This window comes from Ornithodoros turicata, chromosome 3 (genome assembly GCF_037126465.1).
Source record: "Ornithodoros turicata isolate Travis chromosome 3, ASM3712646v1, whole genome shotgun sequence".
NCBI lineage: Eukaryota > Metazoa > Arthropoda > Arachnida > Ixodida > Argasidae > Ornithodoros > Ornithodoros turicata.
This window is the reverse complement of record NC_088203.1, coordinates 6,077,885-6,103,161: the sequence shown is the minus strand read 5'-3', so window position 1 is coordinate 6,103,161 and position 25,277 is coordinate 6,077,885. Positions and strand designations below refer to the sequence as shown.

Below are 25,277 nucleotides of genomic sequence, written 5' to 3'. Positions count from 1 at the left end.
ACGTAAACGCTACGTACCAGCGGGATTACGTCATCGCCATCCAGTCGTCTCAGCCAACTGTGGACGACCAGGAGGACACACCCTGCGGGAACACGTGGGTGCATGAATTCGGTTTGGACAATAACGACGTCGTATATGTGCCATCGAAATCACTAGAAATATATGGTGAAAGGCAAAATGTCAGCGATGGAGGAAGAGGTTATGCGACACACACGGGGTCTAAGAATCCTTCTGAACGCAGCAGCTCATAAAAGGCCACCGATCGAGACATTTTCTCGCGAAGAAGTTCAGAGAGGAAAACGTGCTTCGGTAACCATGCTGACAGTCAACGGCTACATTACACTTCTGGTAGGATTCTGTTTGAACGATTAGATATAACCTTATACCCGGGTCAAATTAAAACGTATTTCATGGCGAAGTTTGAAAGCTTTTTCTTGCAAATTTCGCAAATTGCTCGCAAAAGCCCATCCCCGAATTGGCAACGTCCTGTGCGTGACGTCACGGTCAGTTTGCCCCACAGACGGGTCGTAGCACCTGAGCACCACGAGGGTCCACAGGACTGAGTATGGTGTTCAAGTTAACTCTTATGCGAGCTGTATATCACCCGGCATTGGTGGGGATGGAACAAGCGGTGGTGACCAGATCGGCTTGCCATTGTTCCCCTGACTCATGTGGGCGGCGTCACGACTGCATAGTCGAGATGCGATGATATATGATGCCAGATAATGTGTTGAGATGATGAGGGTCGAAAATGAGGGTCGAATAGATGACGTCAACCAGGATGCTTGTCGTCGCAACTACGACATAAAGGTCATGTTCGTTTATTGGACTCGAGCAACTCGAGAGCCGAGAGAGTCGACTCTTGCTGGGCGAAAATGCTCTGGTGAGGCTCTCGTGACGTCATCGCCCTGGCAGAGACTCCCGTTCGAAAATTCGAGGAATCAACACTGGAGGTGCTCGAGAGTCGACTCTCAGCGACTCTCATCTTGATGCGAGTCGCTGGAGTCGATGACGTACGATGGCACTCACACGTCACGACTCCGACTCCCGGGTCGCGCGAGTTGAATAAACGAACACGACCAAAGTTTACGAAATATTTTCGATGCCAAGTCAGTAGCCAACGAGGAATAAAATGACAGCATTGGCTGTGTTCGTTTATTCAACTCGCGCGACCCGAGAGTCGGAGTCGTGACGTGTGAGTGTCATCATCGTACGTCATCGACCCCGGCGACTCGTATCGAGATGAGAGTCGCTGGGAGTCGACTCTCGAGCACCTCTAGTGTTGACTCCTCGAATTTTCGAACAGCAGTCGCTGCCTGGGCGATGACGTCACGAGAACCTCACCAGTGCATTTTCGCCCAGCAAGAGTCGACGCTCTCGCTCTCCAGTTGCTCGAGGCCAATAAACGAAATATAAGCATTGTTTCAAAATTGACTGGAAAGGATGCGGCTGTCCCTTTCCAGAAGGGAAATCAACTGGGAAAGAGAAAGCGTCTGTCAGACGAGTTTCGACGAGATCTATGTTTTGCTTTTGACTGATGTACGCCTTTTGTTGTGTTGTTTCCCAATCTACACTTGAAATCACGTCGTAGAACCCACTACTTGCACTTTTTTCTGAAGCTCTGACATTTCATATTTAATCAACTTGGATCGTTTCACAGCTGCAGAGTTTCGCGGAAAGCTGATGTTGTTGTCAAGTGCGGAGCGCCGAGCTGTTAAAATAAATAAATACTAATACAAACGATTATGTATTTCTTGCACTTTCGTGAAGCTCCGATATTTCATATTTAATCAACTTCAATTGCTTCGTACGATGGCGAGTGATCGCTTCCATGAAGCGCTTCATATGCCACGAGTGGAAGGCCTGCATACGTAGAAGTACTTCAATAACTATTGATACGAAGCAGTCCAGAAGGTAACGGATATGAAATACCACACCTGCGAAGTTATGCGGAAAGGTCAGGGAAGTTTTAAAAGGTTATTGTCAAGCGTCATGCACTTGAACAGAAAATAAACAAATAAAAACGAAAAAGTGTCAGTGCAAGAGTAGAAAATTGGTTTTACAAGGGGTGTTCAAGTCAAACCAGGACTTTTCATTTTTCGGAAAAGTAAAATGAACTTACAGGCGAGAAATTAGTTTTATTTTTCAACGTAATCTCCAGCTGGCACGGAGGAGGAGGAGTGTCGTTGGGAGGAACCCGAGAGGTCTGCCTGCCTGATTAGGCGGCATGTTTCTCGGGAAGGGAAAGGTGGTGGAGAGGAGGAGAGGAAAGGGTGAAGTGGAAGACCGAGCGGAATCCGCTCGGCGGGAGGATAGCTGCGTCCATGGGCCGACTTCAGGGGAACTGTGCCGGCATACGCCTATTACACATCTGAGGGAAACCCAGGAAAAACCCCAGACGGCACAGCCGGCCCGCGGATTCGAACCGCGGACCTCCCAGTCTCCAAGCGCACGCGTTACCGCTGCGCCACCGGAGCTGGTCCCAGCTGGCACTAATGCACTTGTCCCAGCGTTTCACGGGGGCTTAGATGGCAGCAGCATAGAAATCCTTACCGGCGCGTAGCAGCCATGATCGGGCCGCGTTCTTGACCTCGTCATCGCAGCTGAAGTAGCGGCCCCCAAGGAACGCCTTCAGTGGCCCGAAGAGATGGAAATCGCTGGGGGTGAGGTCTGGCCTGTAAGGGGGATGTGGCAGCAACTCCCAGCCAAGTTCCTGTGAGGTGCGTGTTGTGAGATGCGCGGTATGCGGACGTGAATTGTCCTGTAGGAGGAGCACTCCTTTGGTGATGAGGCCCGGCCGGTTTTGCTTCAGCGCCTTACGCACATCCCTGAGAACCTGGCAGTAATATACACTATTTATGGTGGTACCACTGGGCAGAAAATCAACATGAACAACGCCAGCCTTGTCCCAGAAAACCGTGGCCATCACCTTACCCGCAGATGGGGTGCTTCGGAACTTCTTGGGAGCTGGCGAGCCCGGATGCTTCCACTGTTTTGATGCGCGTTTAGACTCAGGTGTGAAATGGTGCACCCACGCTTCATCGCACGTGATGATCCAATCAAGGAACGGCTGTCCTTCAGTGTCGAAACGGTACCTTAGCTCTTGGGATATTTCCAGTCATCTCTGCCGCTCAAACACAGAGAGCTGCCTCGGGACCCAACGGGCACTAATTTTCCGAAACTGGAGGTGTTCATGAATGATAGTGTTCAACGTTCCCACAGAAAGGTCCGTCTTTCGAGCCAATTCGAGACATGTTATCCTTCGGTCCTTGAGGATCAGGCGCTGCACAAGTTGGATGTTCTCAGGAACTCTTACACTGGCCTCTGAGCCGACCTGGACGGGATCGTCCTGCACTGACGTACGGCCGTCTCGGAACCGTTTGCACCACTCAAACGCTTTGCTGCTGCTAAGTGTATCGTGGCCATATTGAGCCTGAAGTCTTCTGTGAATTTCAGATTCCTTTACGCCTTCATTCACGAGCAACTTCATAACAATTCGATGTTCGATGTGCGCGCTCACCTCGTTGTCGGTCATCTTGTCCAGCACGTGTCTTCTGTTTTGCACAAACTTTGCACCACCACGTGCTGTACGCGGAGGCCTGTTGCGTGTGAAAATGATGAAAAAGGAGTAGCGCGAGCCATTTGTACACTCAGGAGACCGAAAGTCCCGGTTTGACTTGAACACCCCACATACGTTATAACTAAAGATGAGTGCAGGTGCGGGTATACCCGCGGGTACCCGCGCAAGTTTGTCCTTCGCTTGTACATATTGCCTTGCCATCGCGGGTTGCGGGTAAGGCACGGGTAGACCCGTACCACCTCTGCGGATTACGCCGGTATACCCGCAATACTCGCAGGCTCAAAGCCACCCCGTCGACTTTTGGTGCCTGATTCATTGCGAAAAAATATCGCCCAAAAATGGTTTTCAAGACATTTCATATCCAGAGCTTCCGAGGTGTGAGAGATGATGGACAGCTTTGTCACTCACTAGTACCGCGTTCTATGAGAGAGAGATGAGAGAGAGAGGCTGATTGAGGGACCTGGAGACTGTGGTTCGGGAAGGTTGGTAGCTAGTGTGAGTAGTAAGTATTCAACCCAATTTCTACACAGAAAATCCACGGCAAGTATTGCACTTTTTACTTTAAAACTGCTTTAAATTTTTTTTTAAATTTAAATTTTTAAATTGTGCAAAATCTAACTCAATGCGATACTTGCCATGGATTTTCTATGTAAAACTTGGGTTGTAGAAAAAAATAACTAAACGGAGCAGACAGAGAGAAATCATTTATTTGAAAATCAACAACGCCATCTTGAAAAAATCACTCCGGTGCGGGTGACTGGGGCAGGACGCTTGCAGAGTCAGGTGGCAAGATAGTTGCAAGACATCAGACGAGATGGCACCACCACCATGTGGATATGCATGTAAGAGAGAGGAACAAGATACTAGCGTCAGGTAAAAATGGCAACACTGTTCAACAAGTCTAGGTCAACAGAGCGCGTGGAAAAGGCCTAACCGCTACTGCTAAACAGCACGGAGAAAACAGTACACATCGGAGAACAGGCGACTGGTTAGGCCTAACCACAGCGTCATCACCTACGAAATTCAACAGCTAACACAAGACGATAACCACAGAATGCTAGGCTCACAACACTAAACGTACATCAACAGGCTTGGTACGCTACGGGTCACCGCTAAACAAGTCTAAACATGCGCGTATGGAAAACATGCGAGATCAGGCTTAACACGAGCGCAGTCAAACAATGCACAAACATCTGCAAATCACTCGACGGTCACCGCTAAACAAGTCTAAACATGCGTGCATGGGGCACGGCAAACATGTGAGAAAAGGAGCACGGTAAAACAACGCGCAAACATCGGCAAATCACTCACCTTTTCCCCCGCGATGACTGCTCCATTCGACAGCCAGGCAGAAACTGAGCGGGCGCGCGGACTGCGGAGCAACCGAGCGCACGTCTGCTCTCCATGGCAGCCAGCGATCACGGGACTGGGGCGCCGCGCCGCTACGCATGCGCGCGCTCCTAGCGCCCTCTGCGCCACCCACCCACCCGCCCGCGGGTGGTTTCGGTTTCGGCCTTCTGCTCCTTCCACTGCGCGCTCTCCTAGCGGCAACGGGTGGCTTCTTCGTTTCGGTTTCGCTCTCATTTCTTTGCACGTGTTTATTTGTCTAAAGGCAGCGCGCACTTTGCTCGCGTCATCATTCTAACCGATACGTGGAAAACACCATGTGTGATTTATTCTCCTGCGTTTCTCGTTGGCGAGGAAAGACAAAAAACGAAGAAACAAAATTTGCGGCATCGTGGAGGAAGCCTTTCAAGTCCACTGCCTGGAATGGTTGCAAGCACATCAAGAAATGTGTCAGGACAAGATGAAGACGCTCGACCGCATCTTAGCAACGGACAGACTGACGAAAAAGAAGTCCAACTTTAGCCTGGATAATCTGTATTGGGAACGCAGTTCCGATCTAGAGGACGACGACGACGTGTAAATAAAAGCAATGCATTTCTCTACGAGTCTCTTCCGCCATTGTGCTGGTGCCGTGACCCGCGCAATGACGACTCTGCGATGAAGATTCCCCACACCGTTTCTGTTCAGGCAAGTCAGGGAAGGTGCAGGCATCTACCAACAAACTCCTTTGTATGTATTCAATAAAGATGTGTCCGTGAAAAAACACAGAGTCTCGTCAAAGTTATTCGGACTGTTTAATGCATTGCATTCCGATAACCAAACAATATTTCAATAAATCAGTGACAAAGTTTGTGATGTAGACTGCTTGCAAATGTCGCTGATTCCGCAGGGCGTACTTAATATGAGCAATGGCACGAGCCAGAAGGTCCACGATGTCTGCAAAACCCAAACGGGAGTGCTCACGAGGAGATGACCGCTGGATACCGGAGGCGCAAAGGGCGCTAGAAGCGCGTGTCCGCGCGCGCATGCGTAGCGGCCGCAGTGAGGCGCCCTAGTCACTTGCTCGCTGGCTCTCCTGGAGTGCAGACGTGCGCTTAGTTGCTCCGCAGTCCCTGCGCCGGGTCTGTTTGTGCCTGGCTGTCGTGGGGATTGGTCCCACCGTCACCGCAGGGGAAAAGGTGAGTGATTTGCCGTGCTCGATGTTTGTGCGTTGTTTCACTGTGCTCGTGTTAAGCCTTTTCTCGCATGTTTGCCATAGCGAATATTCCCCGTATGCGCATGTTTAGACTTTTTAGCAGTGACCCGTAGCGGCCTTTTGTTCGTGTTGTCGCATGTTTAGCGTTGTGTGCCTAGCGTTTTGCGATTCCCGCCTTGTGTTAGCTGCGTAGTGTTGTGCGGTGACGCTGTGGTTAGGCCTAACCGGTCGCCCCTAAGCCTTTTCCCCGATGTGTACTGTTTTCTCCGTGCTGTTTAGCAGTAGCGGTTAGACCTTTTCCACGCGCTCTGTCATGCCTAGACTTGTTGAGCAGTGTTGCAATTTACCTGCCGCTAGTATCTTGCTCTCTGTCTTTCTCGCATAGAGCTATGATTGTGGCGCCATCTGGCGTGATGCCTTGCAACTAGGTGGCCACCTTTCGTCGATCTCTGCAACTACCCGCCGCCAACAAGCAACATGGCGGTCGCTGGTCGCTCGGGTGTTCCGGAGCGGTTTCTTCGCCACGACATCGTTGATTTCCGAATAAATTGTTTCTCTCCACTCTATCTCTATCTATTTTTTTTTATGGACACAGGTTGCCGCCAACGCTCAGCTTGATCTAGACACGAGTTAGCTGATCCCCAATTGGTGTGGTGACACCCTGGAGGGTGCTGATTAATCTGGGGTGTCCCAATTAACTCTAATTGCACATTAAATCGTGTTTAGACCAAGATGTGCGTTGGCGGCAGTCTGTGTCCAGTCATTACTACTTACATTATCTTGCAATTATCTTGCAAATCACCTTTAAATCACGCTCCAGTGTCGATGTTTACCTGAAAATAACATGTTTTGTGGTCCATGTTAGGCCTAGCAACAACAGCAATCACAGGTAAAATTGGAAAAAAAACCGCTACGGATTGCCAAAAATTTGCATTTTTACATACTTTCATTCATGTACACACCTTTGCCCATTCTCGATTCAATCATGTTATGTTTTATAGTCAAAATACGTATAATACCGGCAAGCTGTTCCAACTAGCGGTCTATCTGCCAGTCAGTTCTGCTAGCATGCACTTCTGCTTCTTCTGCCGTTCTGCGTCTTACCGACATGCCCCTCTCAATTCAGATGGCGCCGTTAAAAGTGGACGCAAAATCTATTATGTTGCTTGGTCGTCAGGGAATATCCAATTCAATCCAATCCAATCCAGTTTCCTGAAAATGTCGGCGCCCAGCGAATACAGATAATTTATAGCTTGGATAGCCTAGGATTAATATATTGAACTGTATTTTGCCTCATGATTGGCCAGAGAGCTTCAAAAGTGGGTGGGGCTCCAGGTATAGGCAGGTCCCATTAATGGCCAGACTCCCTTTGGCATACACGGCACTGGGGAGAGTGAGAAATGAGCGCCACGTGGCCTGTGGCGCTCACCATGTGTGACGTCATCGTATGGCTTCTTTTCTGCTGTTGTGTTTCTCAGTTTAATTATGCGCTGTCAAGACGCAAAAAAAAAAGATCATTCAAAGTAGCAGCTTGCGGCATCTCGATCCTTTCGTAATTTCGCTTTCGCCACGGGCTCTATAACGATGTTGCATCGCTGCAGAGTCTTGTTTACATGACGGATGGTTTGGAAAGAGTCCTCGCTGACATTTGCCCTGATTGCAGAACTGGTCCCGACGCAAATGAGAAATAAGAAACAAGTTCTGAAAGTGAGATTAGGTATTGTCTTCGAAATCTCAGAAATGTAGACGCCTGGATAAGCAACAGCGTTGTAAGTACGCGTCAGCTAAAACGCAGCAGCTAGAATCAGCAGACACAGCTCGGAAAAGTGCGTTGGCCGTTATGCCGTCGTGTGTACGGCGAGCATTCTTCGTGGTGCTTCTACACGTAAGGTTTTTTTTTCTGCATTCTACAGCTATTGTGGTGCGTCAGTGTCTGATACAAGAATCACGCGCTCGTAACTCTATACGGAGAGAATACGCCGACGCAGGTTGCATGATGCCAGCAAATGCGCTGAGTTAGCAAGTATCTGTCAGCACTATCTATACATTGTTTTATGCTTTTTTCTTGCTCTTCGCGGTCTTAACGACCGTACGCGTTCTCCGTTTGAGGTATAGAGACTCGTGAACTCGCTTCACTGTCCCGCAACAACGATAATATGTTTAAAAAGATGCAACGCATAAAATTGACCGTGCTACAAGATGAACTGATTCTGAGATTTTGTTTGTCCTTTCTATATGTTGTTCCAGCCTCAGAACATCAGTTTCTCTCTTGTTCAACAGTTGTCGCTTGCGTGGATCCCGTCGTATGCATGTGTGTATGAGTGAGCAAAAATGTAAGAGTGAAAGGAGGATGAGTGAGAGAGAGAGAGGCTGGTTTGTCCCTGGAGATAAAGCAAAGTTTGAAGTCGCTGAGAAGGCGTATTAGCTTAGCTGAATTGGTAGAGTCCTGGACCGGTAATTCGGAAGATGTGGGTTCGAGTGCTACAGCTGGCTAACCTTTCAGTAACTTTCATCTTTCGTAGTTCATTTCTTAGGCACTTTGTTTGGTTGACTACATTTGGTTTTCACGAAGGTTCTCCACTCTCAAGCCCGTCACTTGAGTCCGAAACCCAAAAGCAAGTACACTTATTTGTATTCAATACTCCATCTCTTTTTCTTTTCTTTTTTTCTGTTCAGTATTAACAAGTAGTCATAGCATGTACACAGGGTGTTTCACCTAAAGCGATAAAATATTCTAACTGACGACGTACTCGCCGGAGAAGATTGCGGGACTTCCGTCAATTACTTCCTGGAAGGTTTTGCCACCATTCAGGAATGCTTTGGACGACGTTTAATTGCGGGAAATTCATTTCTTCAATTGATCTTCGAAAATTGCTATGCGGACCATACATTTTTTCGTTTTTTCGCAGAAATATGAAGTCCTCCACGAATAACCACAGACCCAACAAAAACCACGCTTAGTGTCGCAACAGAAAGAGTCGAAACATTTTAGTAAAGTTTACGCTTTAGCCCTGCCTGCACGATTGTCGAAGAGCGCACGAGATATGCGGGGAGAGGTGAAGTTTTCTCGCACCTTGTCTTACTTTTCTTTCCCCTGCTTTGACCTTGATGCTGATGACAATCGTCTTATCACAAAAAGAAAGTCTTATCACCAAGAAGGCAGAAAGTGGGGACACTTCCTCCTCCAGACGCACATTTGGACCGCGCTTATTTGCGAAAATCAGGTAGGCGGGGCTAGAGCGTGATTTTTACATTTTTTTTTCGACTATTTCTATCGCAATATTCTGCGCAGTTTTTTTTTTTGGGGGGGGGGGGGTCTGCAGTTATCCGTGGAGGACTTCATATTTCTGTTTAAAAAAAAGGTAAGTAAGTTTCGCTTGGTAATTTTCAAAGTTCAATTGAAAAAAATAAATTTCCCGCAATTGAAAATTGTCCAAAGCCTTCCTAAATGATGGCTGCAAAAGTTCCCAGTTAGTAGATGACGAAAGGACCCAGTCCTCCGGCGAGGAAGGGATTTGCCTCAGGACAGAAGCCGCCGATATTTCGAAACAGAGACTGTTCTTCTTCTGGGCACCGTCCTCATCATTGGCATGGTATTTAAAGGGTTAGGCGTGACGTGTTTAAAGGTTCATGCCTAATTGTGGGTCAACAGCTCGGAGGAGTGCGACATGCGACAATTCGCATGAACCTTTAAACACGTCACACCTAACCCTTTAAATATCATGCCAATGATGAGGACGGTGCCCAGAAGAAGAATAGTCTCTGTTCGAAATATCGGCGGCTTCTGTCCCGAGGCAACTCCCTTCTTACATCTCTACCGGTTCGCTGGATTTCTACCCATCTAAGTCTTCCGGCGAGTACGTCACAAGTTAGATTTTTTTTTATCACTTTAGGTGAAACACCCTGTACATGTGTCTTGTGTGTGTTATAGAGCACGCTGTCTGGGCCCCCTACTGGCTCAGCGCACCGCTTCTTTTTCTTTGTATGTGTGTTTGAGAGGGGCAGAGAGAGAGAGAGAGAGACGTGAGGGGGGCCTAGAGTCACTAAATAAGCTACGCTTCAGAGTAGCGACACTGTGCCGCCATGTTGTTTCGGATGACCTCCAGCGCCATCCATTTAGCGCTCTTCGAAGTGTCGTCTTCTTCCACTGCTGAACTTCACCTTCATCTATTTCTACTGCCAAAATAGAGGTGTGGCTGGAGGTCATCCGAAACAACATGGCGGCTCAGTGTCGCTACTTTAAAGCGTAGCTTATTTAGTGACTCTAGGCATTACGCACCGCTTGCAGCCTGTCGCCACCAACGAGATAGAAAGGTTAATAGAGAGATAAGCCGGCAGCCATATTTGAAGCCACCCTGGATGGCGCCATGTTGACCTCACCTTGCCCTGTTTGCAAATGGCGAACGTTAGGGACTCCTGCGGTGAGCGTCCTTTCGCGCGTACGTTTCGAAGTTCCGTGGTATTTACAGTGAACCCTCGTTATTATGACCATGGTCGTTCCCGAAAATTTTGGTCATAATGCGGAATTGTCATATTAACGGGAGGGGGAATTTGCAGATGTTTCACTGCATTGTTCCCCAGGAGTATGGTCGTAAAGCGCGTATGTCAGATTATCGGGGGTCATATTAACGAAGGTTCACTGTATTGTTTCCGTAATGCCGCCGCCAACTTTTCCCACGCCTATACGGAAGAGATACCATACGACAGTCACAAAACCAAACCGTGAGATGGTGACATGTACGAATAAGACCACCGGGGAAGTCACTGAGGCCGGAAGATGCGGGAATTTGGAAGGTCGTGGGTCAGCACCCAGTCTTTGGCGCTGTCTGATAAGGAATTGGCTTTACAGCGAATTCAGCGATCGTTTTCGTGCAGAAAAGGTTGTACTGGCTCCAGCATGCACGTCCCACGGCCGCTTCAATCCAACGTGCGCCGTGCACTCGCGTTTCATTGGTCCTTCGGTTCGCTCTTCGTTCGTTTTTGCCTTGACAGAAGGAGTACGAGAGAGAAAGGAGAGGGTCGCCCACTGGCATCAACGCTTGGAGCCTCGCCGAAGCGGTTGCGCACACTATTCCCTCTCTAACTCGTTTGGCGCCACACGCAGGTAGTCCAAGTCTGACTAACTGTACGACCGAATCTTACTCTTAAATTGTAGACAGTTGGCTGCGAACATTATGGTGTACCGGAAAATCCGGACGTCATAAAACCATAGACTGACCAGGATGGCGTTGCTCGTGATCGTGTTTGGTTTGCCACGTAAGGCCCCTACACCGGTGGTTCTCAACTGTTTTTTCTATATTCACCCCTTCTGGTGTTCCTCAAAGCGTTAAGCCCCACATTAACCACAAAAAATTACTCACTCGTAAAAACGTATTTGTTGTTGTTGTTGTTGCTTCCTTCTATAGTTTCTCGAAAGTATCGTTTGTGGGCAACCCAAAGGAAAAACAACGTCGGCAAAATGTCGGGCCGATGTGTGCTTCCGACCTGAAAGTCGTTGGGCCGCCCTTGCAAAAAAAAAAGGTTGGGCCAAGCTTGGGGACTGATACTGGCCTAACCGGCCCGACTTAATACTGCCAACGTGTGACCTATAACACATGGGACCAACACAGGGCCAGTGTAGAGCCAAGTCTGGGCAGTAGCCGGCCCTTTGTCGGCTATATGGCTCCAGCCATTTAACAGCACCGATTAACAGCAACGATGGGCCAACGATGACCAAGCTTGGCAATAGATAGGAGATTGATTGGGGTGTTATCGGCCAACGAGCTTGTTTCTTGATACGGATCTGTACCCTGGCCAAAGACTTGCCAAGCATCGACCGGCCTGAAATGGGCCAAGTAGGGCCAAAGCAGACGCTCATATTCATGCTCAATTGTCTCGCAGCGTAGGATATTTCTGTTTGTTGCTCATAAGTCCCACAACGGACAGTGAGCACGGCGTTTCAAAGCACAAAAAAAAGTCCCACAATGCACAATGCGCGAGCATTTCAAAGTGCAAAACATGGAGAATGGGAGGATCATAAAAGCTGCCAATATGCCCGAGACCACTAGAATCAAACAGCTCACAAAGAAAAATAATTGCATTTCTTTCCTGAGGAAGAACAGGTACTATACACAGGTTGTATCGCGAGCTTTCCACAAATTCGAGAGTCCTGTTCGCGTGCGAGTCAAAATCAAGGGCGATGTGTCTAAGTTTAATTCGACGCGTGCACAAACAATACTGAAATGAGGAATTGCTCGTCGTATCAGCTCACCCGAAGATAGCGTCTCTGTTTCTTACTGCTTTTAGGTTCAGACAATCACTTGGACAATCGAAACTCGAACATATACCATTCCGCGTTTCCCTCTTCCCAAGGCAACATCCCGAGATTGGACGAAGCTTTGCAAGGGCTTGGCTGGCCAACCTAGCCGTGCTTCGCAAGTACTTGGCCAGCGAACTCGTTTCTTGGTACAGCTCTCCCCGCTGGCCGACGGCTTGCCAAACCTCGTTCTGCCTATTACCACGCAGCATTGCGCCAACGTCGGATGGCCGTAAGAGTTGTTGGCCAACTGTCATCCGACTTTTTGCCAGCCGTCAAAGAGTCTTTTCTTTCTTTTTGTTTGGAGTAGCAGCTACATTGTTTTCTATTTTGTTTGCAGTGACGGGCCGATATTGGCCCGCCTTTATTATGCCGAACTCGCAATAGCACGCCCGCGACACGTCGCACAAAGTTGTGACGGCCCAAAGTCGTTCGCCAACCATCCACTGTGAGCGACAACAGACGGACATTGGTTCAAGGTGCAATGGCCGACTAAGTCGCTTGCGAAACCAAAAACCGACCACTGGCCGATGGTTGGCAGTCGGCAATTTCCACTTCGGAAGATATCCATTTGATGGTCGTCATGTCACCGTAATTCCTGTATGAAATTGTTAGAACTGTGAACAACGATGAACAACCGTTCAGAACATTGATAACAACAACATTCCTTATGCTCGAACTACAGGTAGTGAAGTTTTCTACCTGAGGAACGCAGTTCAGAAGTTCGTTGATGATACGGCAAAAGGTACAGGAAGTCAAGTGGAATGGTGGGACATATCTGCGAGGCAAGACGAGATCAAACTCACCATCGAGTACCACAGGTATGAATCATCAGGCATCATCATCATCTGCTTAAAAGGGTTGCGACAGGTCGTCCCAAGTTATCCCAGATGAAGGTTAAACGCGTTTCTTTGCACCGACTTGAAACTATTCTTATTTTTATTTTTTTTAAATTCCGTGTTAGCGCCGCGAAGCACCTGTGGCTATGAGCGGCGTAAAGACGTGAGCAGATGGAGAGAGGACAGCTGGTAGGAGTGGGGGACGGGGGGGGGGCGACGTGAACCTGCGTTGAAAGTTTCACAGCAGTGAGGGTAATAGAAGCGGAGGAAAAGGGCACCGCGAATACCAAAATTCGTGCGGCTCTGACGTCACAGCGCACGAGGAGTCACGTGCTTACGGCTGCCAATAGGAATGGACGCAATTATGGGCTCCGTGATGTCCGCGCTTTACTGGGGAGTGCGTTCGAGGGCCTTGAGTACGACACGCAGAAGAATTCCGCTTTCCTCAGTACTCTGGCGTGTAGTACAATGCGTTCATAATGTAATGAACCACACCTATGAAAGTGTCCAAACTCCTTTAAGGTCGGTTTAATACGTATGAATGTGTGGATTATATACCTCTCCCTTTCGAACGAGCGATAGCTTGCGCCATCTAGCCTAAAATTAACGCATAACTGCGATTGAACATACATCAGAACTATTTACGCTCCTTGTGTTCCGAGCAGCATTAACTAAATTCACTGGTAGAAATGCCTCCTGGTGATTTGAAGCGTGGAAGAGAGGTTGAAATAGATCATAGGCCATACTATACGCAAGGATCACCGATATTCAGTCAATATTGAACGGCAGTTGCCGGCTTTAGACCAATAGCGCCATGGTTCACAAAATTCTAGGAAAGCCACGTCGATAAGGTCGCAACATCGCACCGATTCAACCAGTCTCGAGCCAGTACTGAGCCAACGTACTGTGCTACCTGGGATAGGTCCACCACCACCACCACAAAAAAAGCCTATGCTTCTTCTCTGATATCTCACACCTACTTACAGGTACAAAGTAGACCTGACGGCTGGGACTATCATGTATGCCAACCCAACAGTGCAGAGGTCCGTCAAAGAACTCTATCAAGAGGACTTTCCCAACGATTCTGAAAAGAAGGGAGCATTTGTGCTAGTCAAGAAACTACCCGTCAATAACAGGTACTCCTGGAGCACGGACACTGCACTGGTATCCAACTATCTGATCAAGGTTAACGTATCGCCCCCTCCTAAAATGGGCCTGAAAAATGACGTGAAGGAAACGTTACTTCTCGACAAAGATGAATACAAAAGTGTGGACGTACCCAAGGAGTTCCAGGCCAGTAGAAGCGAAGTGGTGCATCCAGGCACGACGCTCAAGGCAAGGGTTGTCATCAACGAAACTGTTACGGTGAGCTGGCATATATATCATATACGTATTCAATTAGATTTAGCGTTGAAGCTCTTCGGGTTTCTGCTGACGGTCAATCCAGGTGAGAGGAGGTCGCACGTGCAGTTTTTACATGCGTCCAGCTGTGAAACTTACACATCGGTCAGCATTACGGAGCTGGGTGTGCTTAGAAGTCCGCAACCAGAAATAATGTCATCACTCTTTCGCTGTACTATACGTGTATACCCAGGGAAACTACTGCGGACTATTAGAACCATTAGAGTATAGAGGAGTTATTGTGTCAAGACGAATCCGTCGCCGAACATCCTAAAAGAGCGCACTCTGACAACGGTGGCCGTTTAGGTTTCAGTGCAAGAGTCCAAGTTCTCTTCGACATGCAGGCTGACCTCTGATTTTCCATGCAGGATATATAACGCGAAACTTGGTCAGACGCACGCTTAGTCAAACACTTGGTCAAAATTCGGAAAATGAATATACTCAAGTCACCGCGCGGGCTCTGGTTCTGAACACTTCGATCTCTTTGGTTACTTATATATACATGTATCCCAGTACGGGCCGGCCTGACACCGCGAGCACACTTGCCAGCGCAGGTTGGTTTTAGGCACCACAGCTGCTTCGACAGCGAGCTTACGTTTAGTCCTGGAATCTTTCTTGGCATTCGTTGTCAAGTTCGCGTACAGAAAAGCTATGGCACATGAGCAGAAAGTACGTACGTTGTGTTAATCAGGGTACATAGTGATCGACACACACAGCACATTCAAAAAACTTATGCCCCCTCCGTTTTCAGATTGAAGGCCATGACTGTATCATTGCATTACATATGACTACATCGGTACTGTACGGAAGGGTGTGCGTTCAGAGCGTGGGTGTTCACCGTCTTCTCGCTCCCAGGGCACCCACGCGCTATTTCTTCGCCTAACCGATCATAGATACCTGTGATTTATCCAGACCCCCCCTACATCCCCCAAACAACCCCCCAAATGTTCAGTGACACCCCCCTAACTTTTTCACCTGTGTACCCCATACTGGGCGTGCCCTTGCGATTTCAGCTTTAGACATATGTCAGTAATGATATGTTAAGCTGTAATGACGCAACCATAATAATGACCCCCCCCCCCATGTTTTTCAACACCCCTCCGTGCTTGGGATTCCGGATAAACCACTGATAGATACAACGACGCACACAAGACATCGGAGTAGTTACAAATGCAGTTAAACAACAACATCCTACTAGTTGCAAAGTAGTTTTAACTTGTGCCGCTGTAGTTACACTAGTAGTGTACCTACAATTTGACGCACTAGTTAGTAAAGTTAAACTACTAAGAATGTATTTACAGCACATCTCTGGTCTTATAGCACTTAGTCGGATAAACGACATTATTTACCTGATTAACTTCGATACCAACCGTCGGTCCCTTCCCCATTTCAGGAATACCCTTGGGCCGTTGAGGTAACCATCAAAGGATGCATAGCTGTGAAATATCGGCAGCCGGTAGCTGGGAAGCTGCTGCACTGCTACCCCGTGAGTAACCTGGTGGCGCAAGAGAAATTACTCACACGCACTCCAGATACCAGAATCGTTAAGTTTACGGCAAAGGGCAAGTTCTCCGCCGTTCAGCATTCGGGTATCAAAGTAGAAGTGGAGGAAGAGGATACTGGAGCGATCGACTGGGGACCGTCCAGCGATGATGAAGATGATGAAGAAGAACAATAAAACACGTAGCAGTGCGCGTGCCTTGTAAGAACATGTGCGTCTCATCCACGACCTACTTGATTATATCGGTCATGATCCGCTAAGGTGATCACAGCCACAGGGTGGCTAACTGCGCAGTTATCGGAGAGGTAATCCTTTCAGCAGAAACGGTTCTCTGCCGTGTGGCGCTGCCACACTCTTGTTGTGACAATTAACATGTCTGCATAAGTGTCACAAAAAGGCGTACGCCTCCCGTTTTCAACAAATCAGAAGAGAGTGAGATGTCATTCGGGATGATGGTTGGCTGGAAGCGTGTTACGTGGTGAAGTTCATTTTTAAGGGAACGGCAAGCCCTTCCACCACCCACCACCATCATTTTTAAGGGTGTAGGTCTTTTTCTTTGAGCTATTTATACCTCAAATTCAACGTGCAATCACCATGCACACTACACCACCATCAACCCCTTCCAATCACCATGGACACTATACACCAACAACACGTTTTCTTACTTCTTCGTGATCCCCGTTAGCTTGTAAGGATCAGATAACAGCTATCAGCGAATGCGTATGACCTCTTACCCCGCGTGTAGTCATATGTGCGACATCTCCATAGAATATTCTAGTGGAAGAAAAAAGTAAAAAGCAAGAATATGGGAGGAGGCGTATGGCGCACTTAACAGACGACACCGTAATGTCCTTTCCTGTTGTCTGCTACGAAATACCTTACGGCTGCGCCGTAGGATATTTACCTCTCAGGATCACCTCGCTTATGGAGAAAAGGATGGGGAAAAGCACAGCAGGAAGGAGTGGAAGACAGGTAGGTGATGATAATGAATGACCTGGGTCGTCTTCAGGGTGGACTGTGTGTCGATATCCTCGTATTGGAACCCGGGGAATTCTCAGACAGCACGGCTAGCTGTAGGATTCGATCCCACGACCTCCTTCAGCATGACCACCACCAAGCGGACGCTGAATGCATTCGGCGCAGGTGTCTGTCTGTATCATTGACCTTGACGGAAGTCTGCAGGGAACATGAATTAACAGGACTCGTTTTAACAGGACTCGAATTAACGGGACTCTACATAAGGTACCACCTTCAAGAAGTCCTGGGCACCAGTCTTCAACTTTCACATAGTGCTCGATATCTTTAGCGCTCGGGCTCCGAAGCCGCTTTGGTAGACTCGTGCAAGAGATCGTGACCACCACCACCACTTAACGCGAGTTATGGGATAACCACAAGTTGAAGACCGGGGCCCTGAAGATGCGCTAATACGTGTCAGATGGCGGTCAAGTGGTAATTTAACTCTCACGGTGAGCTAAGTATATGTCTGTCCACAGCTGTCTCCCTTCAAAACATACAAAGGTTCCTCTGGATCACTATCTTCTTTGGCTCCCGACAAGAGAGGTTCCTTCCGTTAGATTATCTAATCTCTACTGCCGCAACCGTCAGAGCGACCTACTTGAGCGATATAAAGGTATTGGTTCAAGCAGATCCTGGAGGCATTTCCTTTCTCTCGGTTCTGTTTTTTTTTTTTTTTTTTTTTATGAACATATTTTTTCCCACCCACCCCCCTGGAGGTGGTGGTAGTTTTGACGGAACGGCTTCAAGTAGTTGGCCACACTCAAACGGGTAACGTCACGACTAACGCAAAGGGTACAGTGCGTCCTTGGCCGACTTCACAGCCGGCACCTGAATTGGAACGCGGGTCACTTCCCCGTATCGGCGCAGAATGCCGTCACCGTAGTTATGCATATATCAGCAATTTAAAAAAAAAAAAGTGTCAACATCCACATCCAACAGCTACCACTGAAATTCCCGTTGCAAAATCGGGTTGTAGTTCGTTACCGGGAGCACTGCCTTTTATAAATTAGTGAAAGCGTTTGAAAGGTAAACATCGCATACAAGTGAAAGAAGGTCATATACTGAATCTAAAAATATAAGAATTATAAATTATAAAATTCTGTGGACTAAAAGTTTATATATATCTATATATATGTGCTAAAATGCACAACCCCATCTGATGCACTTCTAGCGCAGGAGAAACATGGGAATGCTAAGCCTAACGGATTCGAAACTTGTCATCTTGCAAAAGGTAGGGTCGCTAGCAGGCGATAAAATTTAAGTTTTATACGTTTCACGCCATATACGTGGGTCATTCCTGTTTAATTTCGTTCCTAATTTACTCCTGCTTCAGGTAAAAACATATCGTTTACCTAGTTATTTTCTTTGGTTACAAAAACGCAGTGGTCCCGGTAACGGTGGTGGTGGTGGTGATAGTGAAAAGGCTTGCCGTTGTCGGCCTCACGACCTACATCCCACAATCGTAACCGCCCTGTAATCTTTTCGTTCTTCTCCTTCTTCGTTTTCTCGACAGTCCTCGAGCTTTTTGGAGCACGGAAGCGTATAGGTCATGGCGGATAAAAAAGATGACGAACGCGAAGAAGATGAACATGGTAGCACGGGGCTGTTTGTTATTTATTGTACCTCGAACCAAGGAGGAAGGCCGGGCCGGAAGATCATGACATCCTAGATTTCTTGCGCGCGTCCTCTCGTCCAAAATTGTAGCAGGTACGACGTCTGACACTCCTGGTCTCAGCAATGGGAGGCGTTCACGGAGTACCTGAGTCGCCAGATTTCGGCAAGAACCTTATGATGGAACTGCCGGGCGTACGAACTGCATCGAAACGAAGCACCGCAAACAAAAGCTCGGGAACCACGGACGATACACTGGACAACTGGAAGTTCGTGCTGGTTCCATCGAGACCGCAAGAATGTGTCTCGTGCAGTTCCACTGATGTCCCACTGGGCGCTGCTAGACGTACATCACGTGGGGTTACGACGGACGCGCCGGAAAAGTCCAGTGATGGTAACTGCTCGCCTATGAGTCCACCAGCAATTCCAGTCAGCACCAAGGAGGATGGGAGTGGCAAGAATCCTGGTGATTCATCTCCTTCCGAATCACTGACTCCCTCCCTTATCAGTACGGGAGAGCACCAAGGTGCGACGCAAGGTACGTCGCAAGTATGCTTCAGCGATACCGCCCGCAAGTGCATTGTACTGCGACGCCGCAGTAGAGGACCGGAGCGGAATCTCCTCTGGACGTCTTTGCCGGGCCTGTCGAATAGGAACTGCTCGAGTCCTTTGCGCAGTGCAAGTTCCTCTGTGACGTCATACGCGTCCTCTGCTCATGGGACTACGGTTCGGCCCACAGTCGTGAGATTAGAGGTCCAGAAGACGATTAGAAGAACGTTGAGAGTTGTTCCAAGACGGCGTGGGCGAATGACGGAGTCCGAGGGAGGAAACGACACGAACGGTGCTGGCAAGAGGAAAATCTCTGAAGCTGAACATGGCTTCGACGACGGTGACGGGCCACCGCGAAAGAGAATGAAGAAGTAGAGCGCAACTGGGGACTTCGCGATTAAAATTGCGGTGTCATTGCCTGGTGCCATTCAGTGCTTGTGTTTGTGCATCACGATCAGGACTTCACCCGAGATCTTCACTAAGTTCCGTCTTCCCCACGTTTCATATTCATTTCATCTCATTTCTTTACCTGAAGGCATTACATCAAGGGGGAGTAGAACACGCGCCCATAATCTCTATTAGCTCGCACCACGTAACAAATTCATCATGATTGATTACAGTAGCAATGTGAAAAGGTAAGCTGTTTCATTCTCGTATACCACATTGTAAAGGAGAGTTGAAAAAATACTCGGTAGATCCAAATGTGGACTGTAATTTGAAGACATGATCAACATGGCCAGAGATGAACCATGCAGATAATAATGGTGATGCACGATAATTTATGCATGAGTGACAACGTTTGACTAAGCGTCTGTCCTCAAGAAGTGCGATGCTATTTAGTCAGGAATATCAGACCGTAGTTCTTTGCATGAGATTGTTCTCAGACTTACAATATAGCATGTTTCCAGTTCCAAGGAATTTCGCAAAATATCTAGAGATTTGTGAAAAATACCTGATAAAATCTTGTTCCAAACATGTAACTTTATTGTAACCAAGGATCGGAACCGGTATTTTTTTCGGTCCGGTTCGGGTTCGAGTGCAGGCATATTGGTTCGGTTCGGGTTTAACTCCGCTGAACCGAAATTACCAGCTTGAACCGGTTCAGGTATATCGGTTCGGTTCTGGTTCAGCTCAGGGAGAACACCCCCCGCACACACACAGACAAAAAAAAACTGTCAGCGGTCGGGACATTTACTGGGATTTGAACCGTTACTTTTTTCGGTCCCGGTTCATGGGCAGTAATTTTGCTACATGAAAGCGAGCTTACGCTCACCGTACACGGTTGTAAGAGAAAAGGTGTGAGATAACCGTTTCAGGTGAGTCAAAAAAAAGATCGGTCAGTGGTACAATGATTTCACATCTGAACCGATTCCCGAACCGGTAACCGCATGAATTTTTTTCGGTTCAGTTCCGGTTCGGTTCAGGACAAGCAAAAAAATTGTTCGGGTCGTCGTCTTCTTTCTCTTTTTCTTTTTCTTCTCCTCCCTGGTTCTTGCAACTTGCAGGACCTTTGCTTTGAGCGCAGAGCGTTTGTGGGCTGGATTCGGCCATACAACTATGAACTGAAATCTATAAAGATATTGCATATCCAGCAAGATGTTTATGAATAAGATATCATAAATAAGATATATATGGATAAGATATATATAGGGGGAAAAAATAGCAGGAGCTCTTTGGCTGCACGTATAGCATATGTTTGTAGGTCATACGTGCAGCCAAAGAGCTCCTGCGCTATTTTTTTTTCCCCTTATACACTTGACTGGCTTTGCACTGGGCTTTCAGTGAGTGAGTTATCTCACCCTGACGTGAGGCATCACGTGCCACGTGACCATCTGACGCCATCCGCTCAAACGTTGCCTGCCTGCGTACTGCTGATGAGGCCCAAGAAGGCCGAAACAGCTGTCCAGTACTGGCATGGCGACGTTTGACTTACAAATATATATATATATATTTATATATATATAAGATATCATATTATAGCTTTGGACCAGAATCGTGTTTTAAGCGCTCAAGTACAAGACCGTGTCGAGAATTTAAAAAAAAAAACATGACACGAAAATTCGCGCTTCAATAGTGACTGATTCGAGCTACGATAAAGTATATAACTCCATGGGACGAACTCTTGGGTCGACCATATAGGTTGTTCATGTAGCATGTGCTATCTAAGGCTGGACACCCGCACCCCAGAAAAATCCTGGATTCGCCCTTGCGTGAGATACAGCTAATACACCTGAGAAAAGCAGGATTTTGCAGAGCGTGCTGCTCTCTCGTTTCATCTAGAGTCTCGTGAGTCATGCCCCACACTTTTCTCTTTTCCTTTTTTTTTATCCCTTACGGAAGTACTGTTCAATGTTAACATAACATATCCAATAACCGATGGAGTTGTGCTCGAATTTCAGCGTTGTTTGCAAGATAACGGCGTGCGAGGCAAGCCTAGCATATCGTTTGGAAAGTTATGTTTTAGGCAGGGATTAAAACCGGAAGAGAATCGAAAACCGCTTGGAACCCCATTTATTTCAAGAACCGGAACCGGAACGGAACCCCAATAGAGCTCCCCGTGATGTGTAAACATTGCAGCGACCGAAGCGCCAAAGTGGTGGGTGCCGGCCACCCTTGGAACTATTCGCGTGTACTGGCGCATATGACCACGTGCGTTTGTTTTGCCCACAAGTGCATGGGCAGATCACGTGAGAATGACGTAGTTCTCGGGGAACTCTATTCGCCACCGGCTATCAACCGAAACCGTAACCTGAACCGAAAAATGTTATTTCGGTTACCGGTTGATATGAACCGGTTCAAGCGTGAACGCGAACAACTTTGGGTGCGATATTTGTATCGCTTTACAACTCTCATTCGTTAAGGTATAGATCTCTTCGTCATGTGTCTTTCATTTAGAAGTTGTGTAGACATATGCGCTGAACCCTTCCTCACCGTTTTCCTTTTTCCGTTTTCCTTTTTCTTTGCCTTTATTTTTCCCCTTTCCTGGGAATAGCAAGCCGCCATACCGGTGGCTAACCTTTCCCTCTTATTTTTTTATATATAATAAACATATTCCCCCCCCCCCCCCACAATCGGATGTCACACATATCGTATGACATCTCTTGCGTACGTCCCTTATGAGTAGAGAGTGACTTTTTCGGGTCAAACCCGATTCCGCCCGGTCCCCTCCGAACTGACCTCCGACCGATTCGGGTTAAACCCGACTTTTCCCCGAATTCCAGTCACTATGACATCCTCAAGTGACGTTCCCACTGAAGACGAACAAGGGTTGCCACACGTAACATATGTAAGAATGGGAACTAACGTTCCCAGCAATACACCCATGTGTGTGTCATCAGTGTCTATGCCTTCGGGGATCACCGCTGGAAGGTCACGATCCCGCAAGAAAAAAAAAACGACGAAAGAAAACAAAAATGTGAGAAAACACTCGATAACACGCGAAGGCACAATAATCGCCCGATTTCTCCCCGAATTACAGATTTAAAAATAGCACCCGATTTTTACCCCCCGAATCTGAGAAAGGCGTTTAACTCGAAAAAGTCACTCCCTACTTATGAGTTATGAACTGTATTATTGTGATCATTCAAGATGCGAAGTGTTGTACGTTGTTTGTTTCCACATCTGTTTGCTTATCTGCTTAACGCACGCAGGTTTTTTTCTTTTTATTTCCTTTTTTTCTCTTCTTTTTTTTTTTTTTTTTTCTTGTAGCTTGTTACAGCACGAGCGAAATGAATGTGCACGAGATAATAGAGACCGCATCATTTTATATTACTGGGAATGTCGTCGCAAACGGCCAAAGTGCGTCGAAGAAAGAGTTCACCGTTTCTTCGGCCTGGCAGATGACAACGGAACGCAACCGACAAATATGTTCGTTTGCACTTTGTAGCTCATTTTGCGACATCCGCGCCGTCTGCAGATACATTCTAGACAAAACCGAAAAAGTACCGGTTCAACTGATTAGTTACCGGTAACCGCAAATATTAGAACGGCCAATCCCGTAACCGTAACTGAAACCGCTTTCAGGGTTTTGGCATTGAACCGTAACAGAACCGATATTCGTTCGGTTTCAGTCCCTGCCCAAAAGAGTGGTAAAGATAGCACAATTGTGTGTGTGTGTGTGTGTGTGTGTGTCACCGGCACACACGACGCAAATACACGCACAAAACGTGTTCAAACACGCGGATGAAAACAACTATTCGTCACCTGAGCAGTGATTTCCCCAGAAATTCACTGCTGGGGGGGGTACCGAGCTTTCAAGGGGGGGGGGCACAATGGGGCACAGCTTTCCCGTTTCATTTGTACATATTACGTTAGAACACAGTACATTACAATGCAGATTCATTATGAACGGCATTTCAACATTACGATACATAATCACACGACCGACAAAGAAAAACGACTAGCATATTGTCTCACGAAGCTCAATGAATACCTAGCACACAGATTGGACAAAATGCATGGTACGATCACCTGCATGACTGTGGTCCCATACTGCCCGAGTATGACAGTACAGGATGTAATTCGCTGCGCCGGACTCTCTACCAGAACGTGTTGGTGGCCGAGCTGGGTGGGGTCACCTGAGAAATTTCAGGGGGGAGTTGCAAAAATGCAGGGGCGTGTAGGGAAATCCCTGCACCTGACAGAAACAAACAGGGAAAGCAATGACCACGTTGTTCGTGGAAATAAACCTTAATTCGGCAGTTCAGTGCCTATGTATATGCGTCCTTTCTGTGTCTGGCCTTATCTTTGTAGTACTGTAGTACTTATTTACACATTTTAGGTTTGCTTATCGTACACTCACAACCTCCAATCTGGTCTCTCGCCAGTGGCGTATCCAGGGGGGGGGGGGCAGTTGAGCGATCGCCCCCAAAACGTCAATTTATACTTTTTCTTGATACTGTTCTGTAATCATTTTCATTGCAGTTATGCGTTGTCCGTGTAATGCCGCAAGGTTCTTGGAGTACCGCAATAAATAAATAAATACCTAGGATTTCCCTCTCTCTCCTCCCCACTACGCGTTCCGACAAATAACCCCCCCCCCAAAAAAAAACAAAAAAAAACGATGGTCTCGATCCGCCCCTGTCCCTCGCTAGAAGTAGTGTGTCTGTGTCTTTACGCCGGAGGAAGGAACGACTATACAATTATGTGCTCATGACATTGCAATGAACTTGTCGGTTACAAGAGATAACTGAGTCCCTTCGGTGTCTGCTGTCTTCGCGTCTCCTGATACTCGAGGAGAAGTTACCTAGTTACCTGCAAACCACACCAGCTCGCTTGCCTCTCACTTCTTTGCTCGTTGCAATCAATTTTCTTCGATTTTTCATCATCGTTCTCTACACGCCCTACACAAATCAAACCCCTCAAAGTTTAGCAACCATTTGAAGCATCAGAACTGGAGGTTTCCAGCCGAAATCGATGCAAGCCGTCGGGCAACGCGGGAGTCAAACATGTCAGCCCCCATACCGATTGTGTGCCCTTTCCCCTTGCTTTCCTTCCTGGCCTCTCACGATCCCCCTCTCGCCCTCTCTTCAACGGCTACCGCTGCCGCCGACTTCCGCCGTTGTCGCCCTGCTCCTGCTGTTTGTGTGCAATCACTTGTCCACGTTGTGTCGATGACGTGATCCCTCGACGATAGCGGCAGAGTGGGTGTCTTCACAGTTCAACAGCTTTTCTTCGCTTCGTTTCGGCCGGCCCTACTTTTTGTGTCATCATGAAGTTATTAGCTGGCATCTTATTGCTTTGTGTCCTCGGTCATTGCACCGGTACGTATACGCTCCAGATAGCTTGAGGCCTATGTCACGCGTATTGTCTTTTCACAAAACTTCGCCGCTTATAGAGTGCGTAAAAGCGCGTTACGTCATCCTGCACGAGCAAAGTCTGCACGTGACGCGGTGCACCTCGTAATGTGTGCAGCTAATCTGAGCACGTGCATCTTTTGCTTT

The 25,277-nt window shown here is 47.7% G+C and overlaps 1 protein-coding gene across 1 annotated transcript; it reads left to right on the top strand.

Moving 5' to 3' along the window:
- The first annotated feature begins 6,008 nt into the window (after window positions 1–6,008).
- On the top strand, window positions 6,009–16,368 carry LOC135387903 (uncharacterized). Its single transcript, XM_064617114.1, has 5 exons — window positions 6,009–6,105; window positions 8,695–8,737; window positions 13,103–13,238; window positions 14,243–14,621; window positions 16,051–16,368. Exons 4-5 carry the CDS (start codon window positions 14,274–14,276, stop codon window positions 16,333–16,335), a joined length of 633 nt encoding a protein of 210 aa, XP_064473184.1. The 5' UTR covers window positions 6,009–6,105; window positions 8,695–8,737; window positions 13,103–13,238; window positions 14,243–14,273; the 3' UTR covers window positions 16,336–16,368.
- Window positions 16,369–25,277: the final 8,909 nt, after the last annotated feature.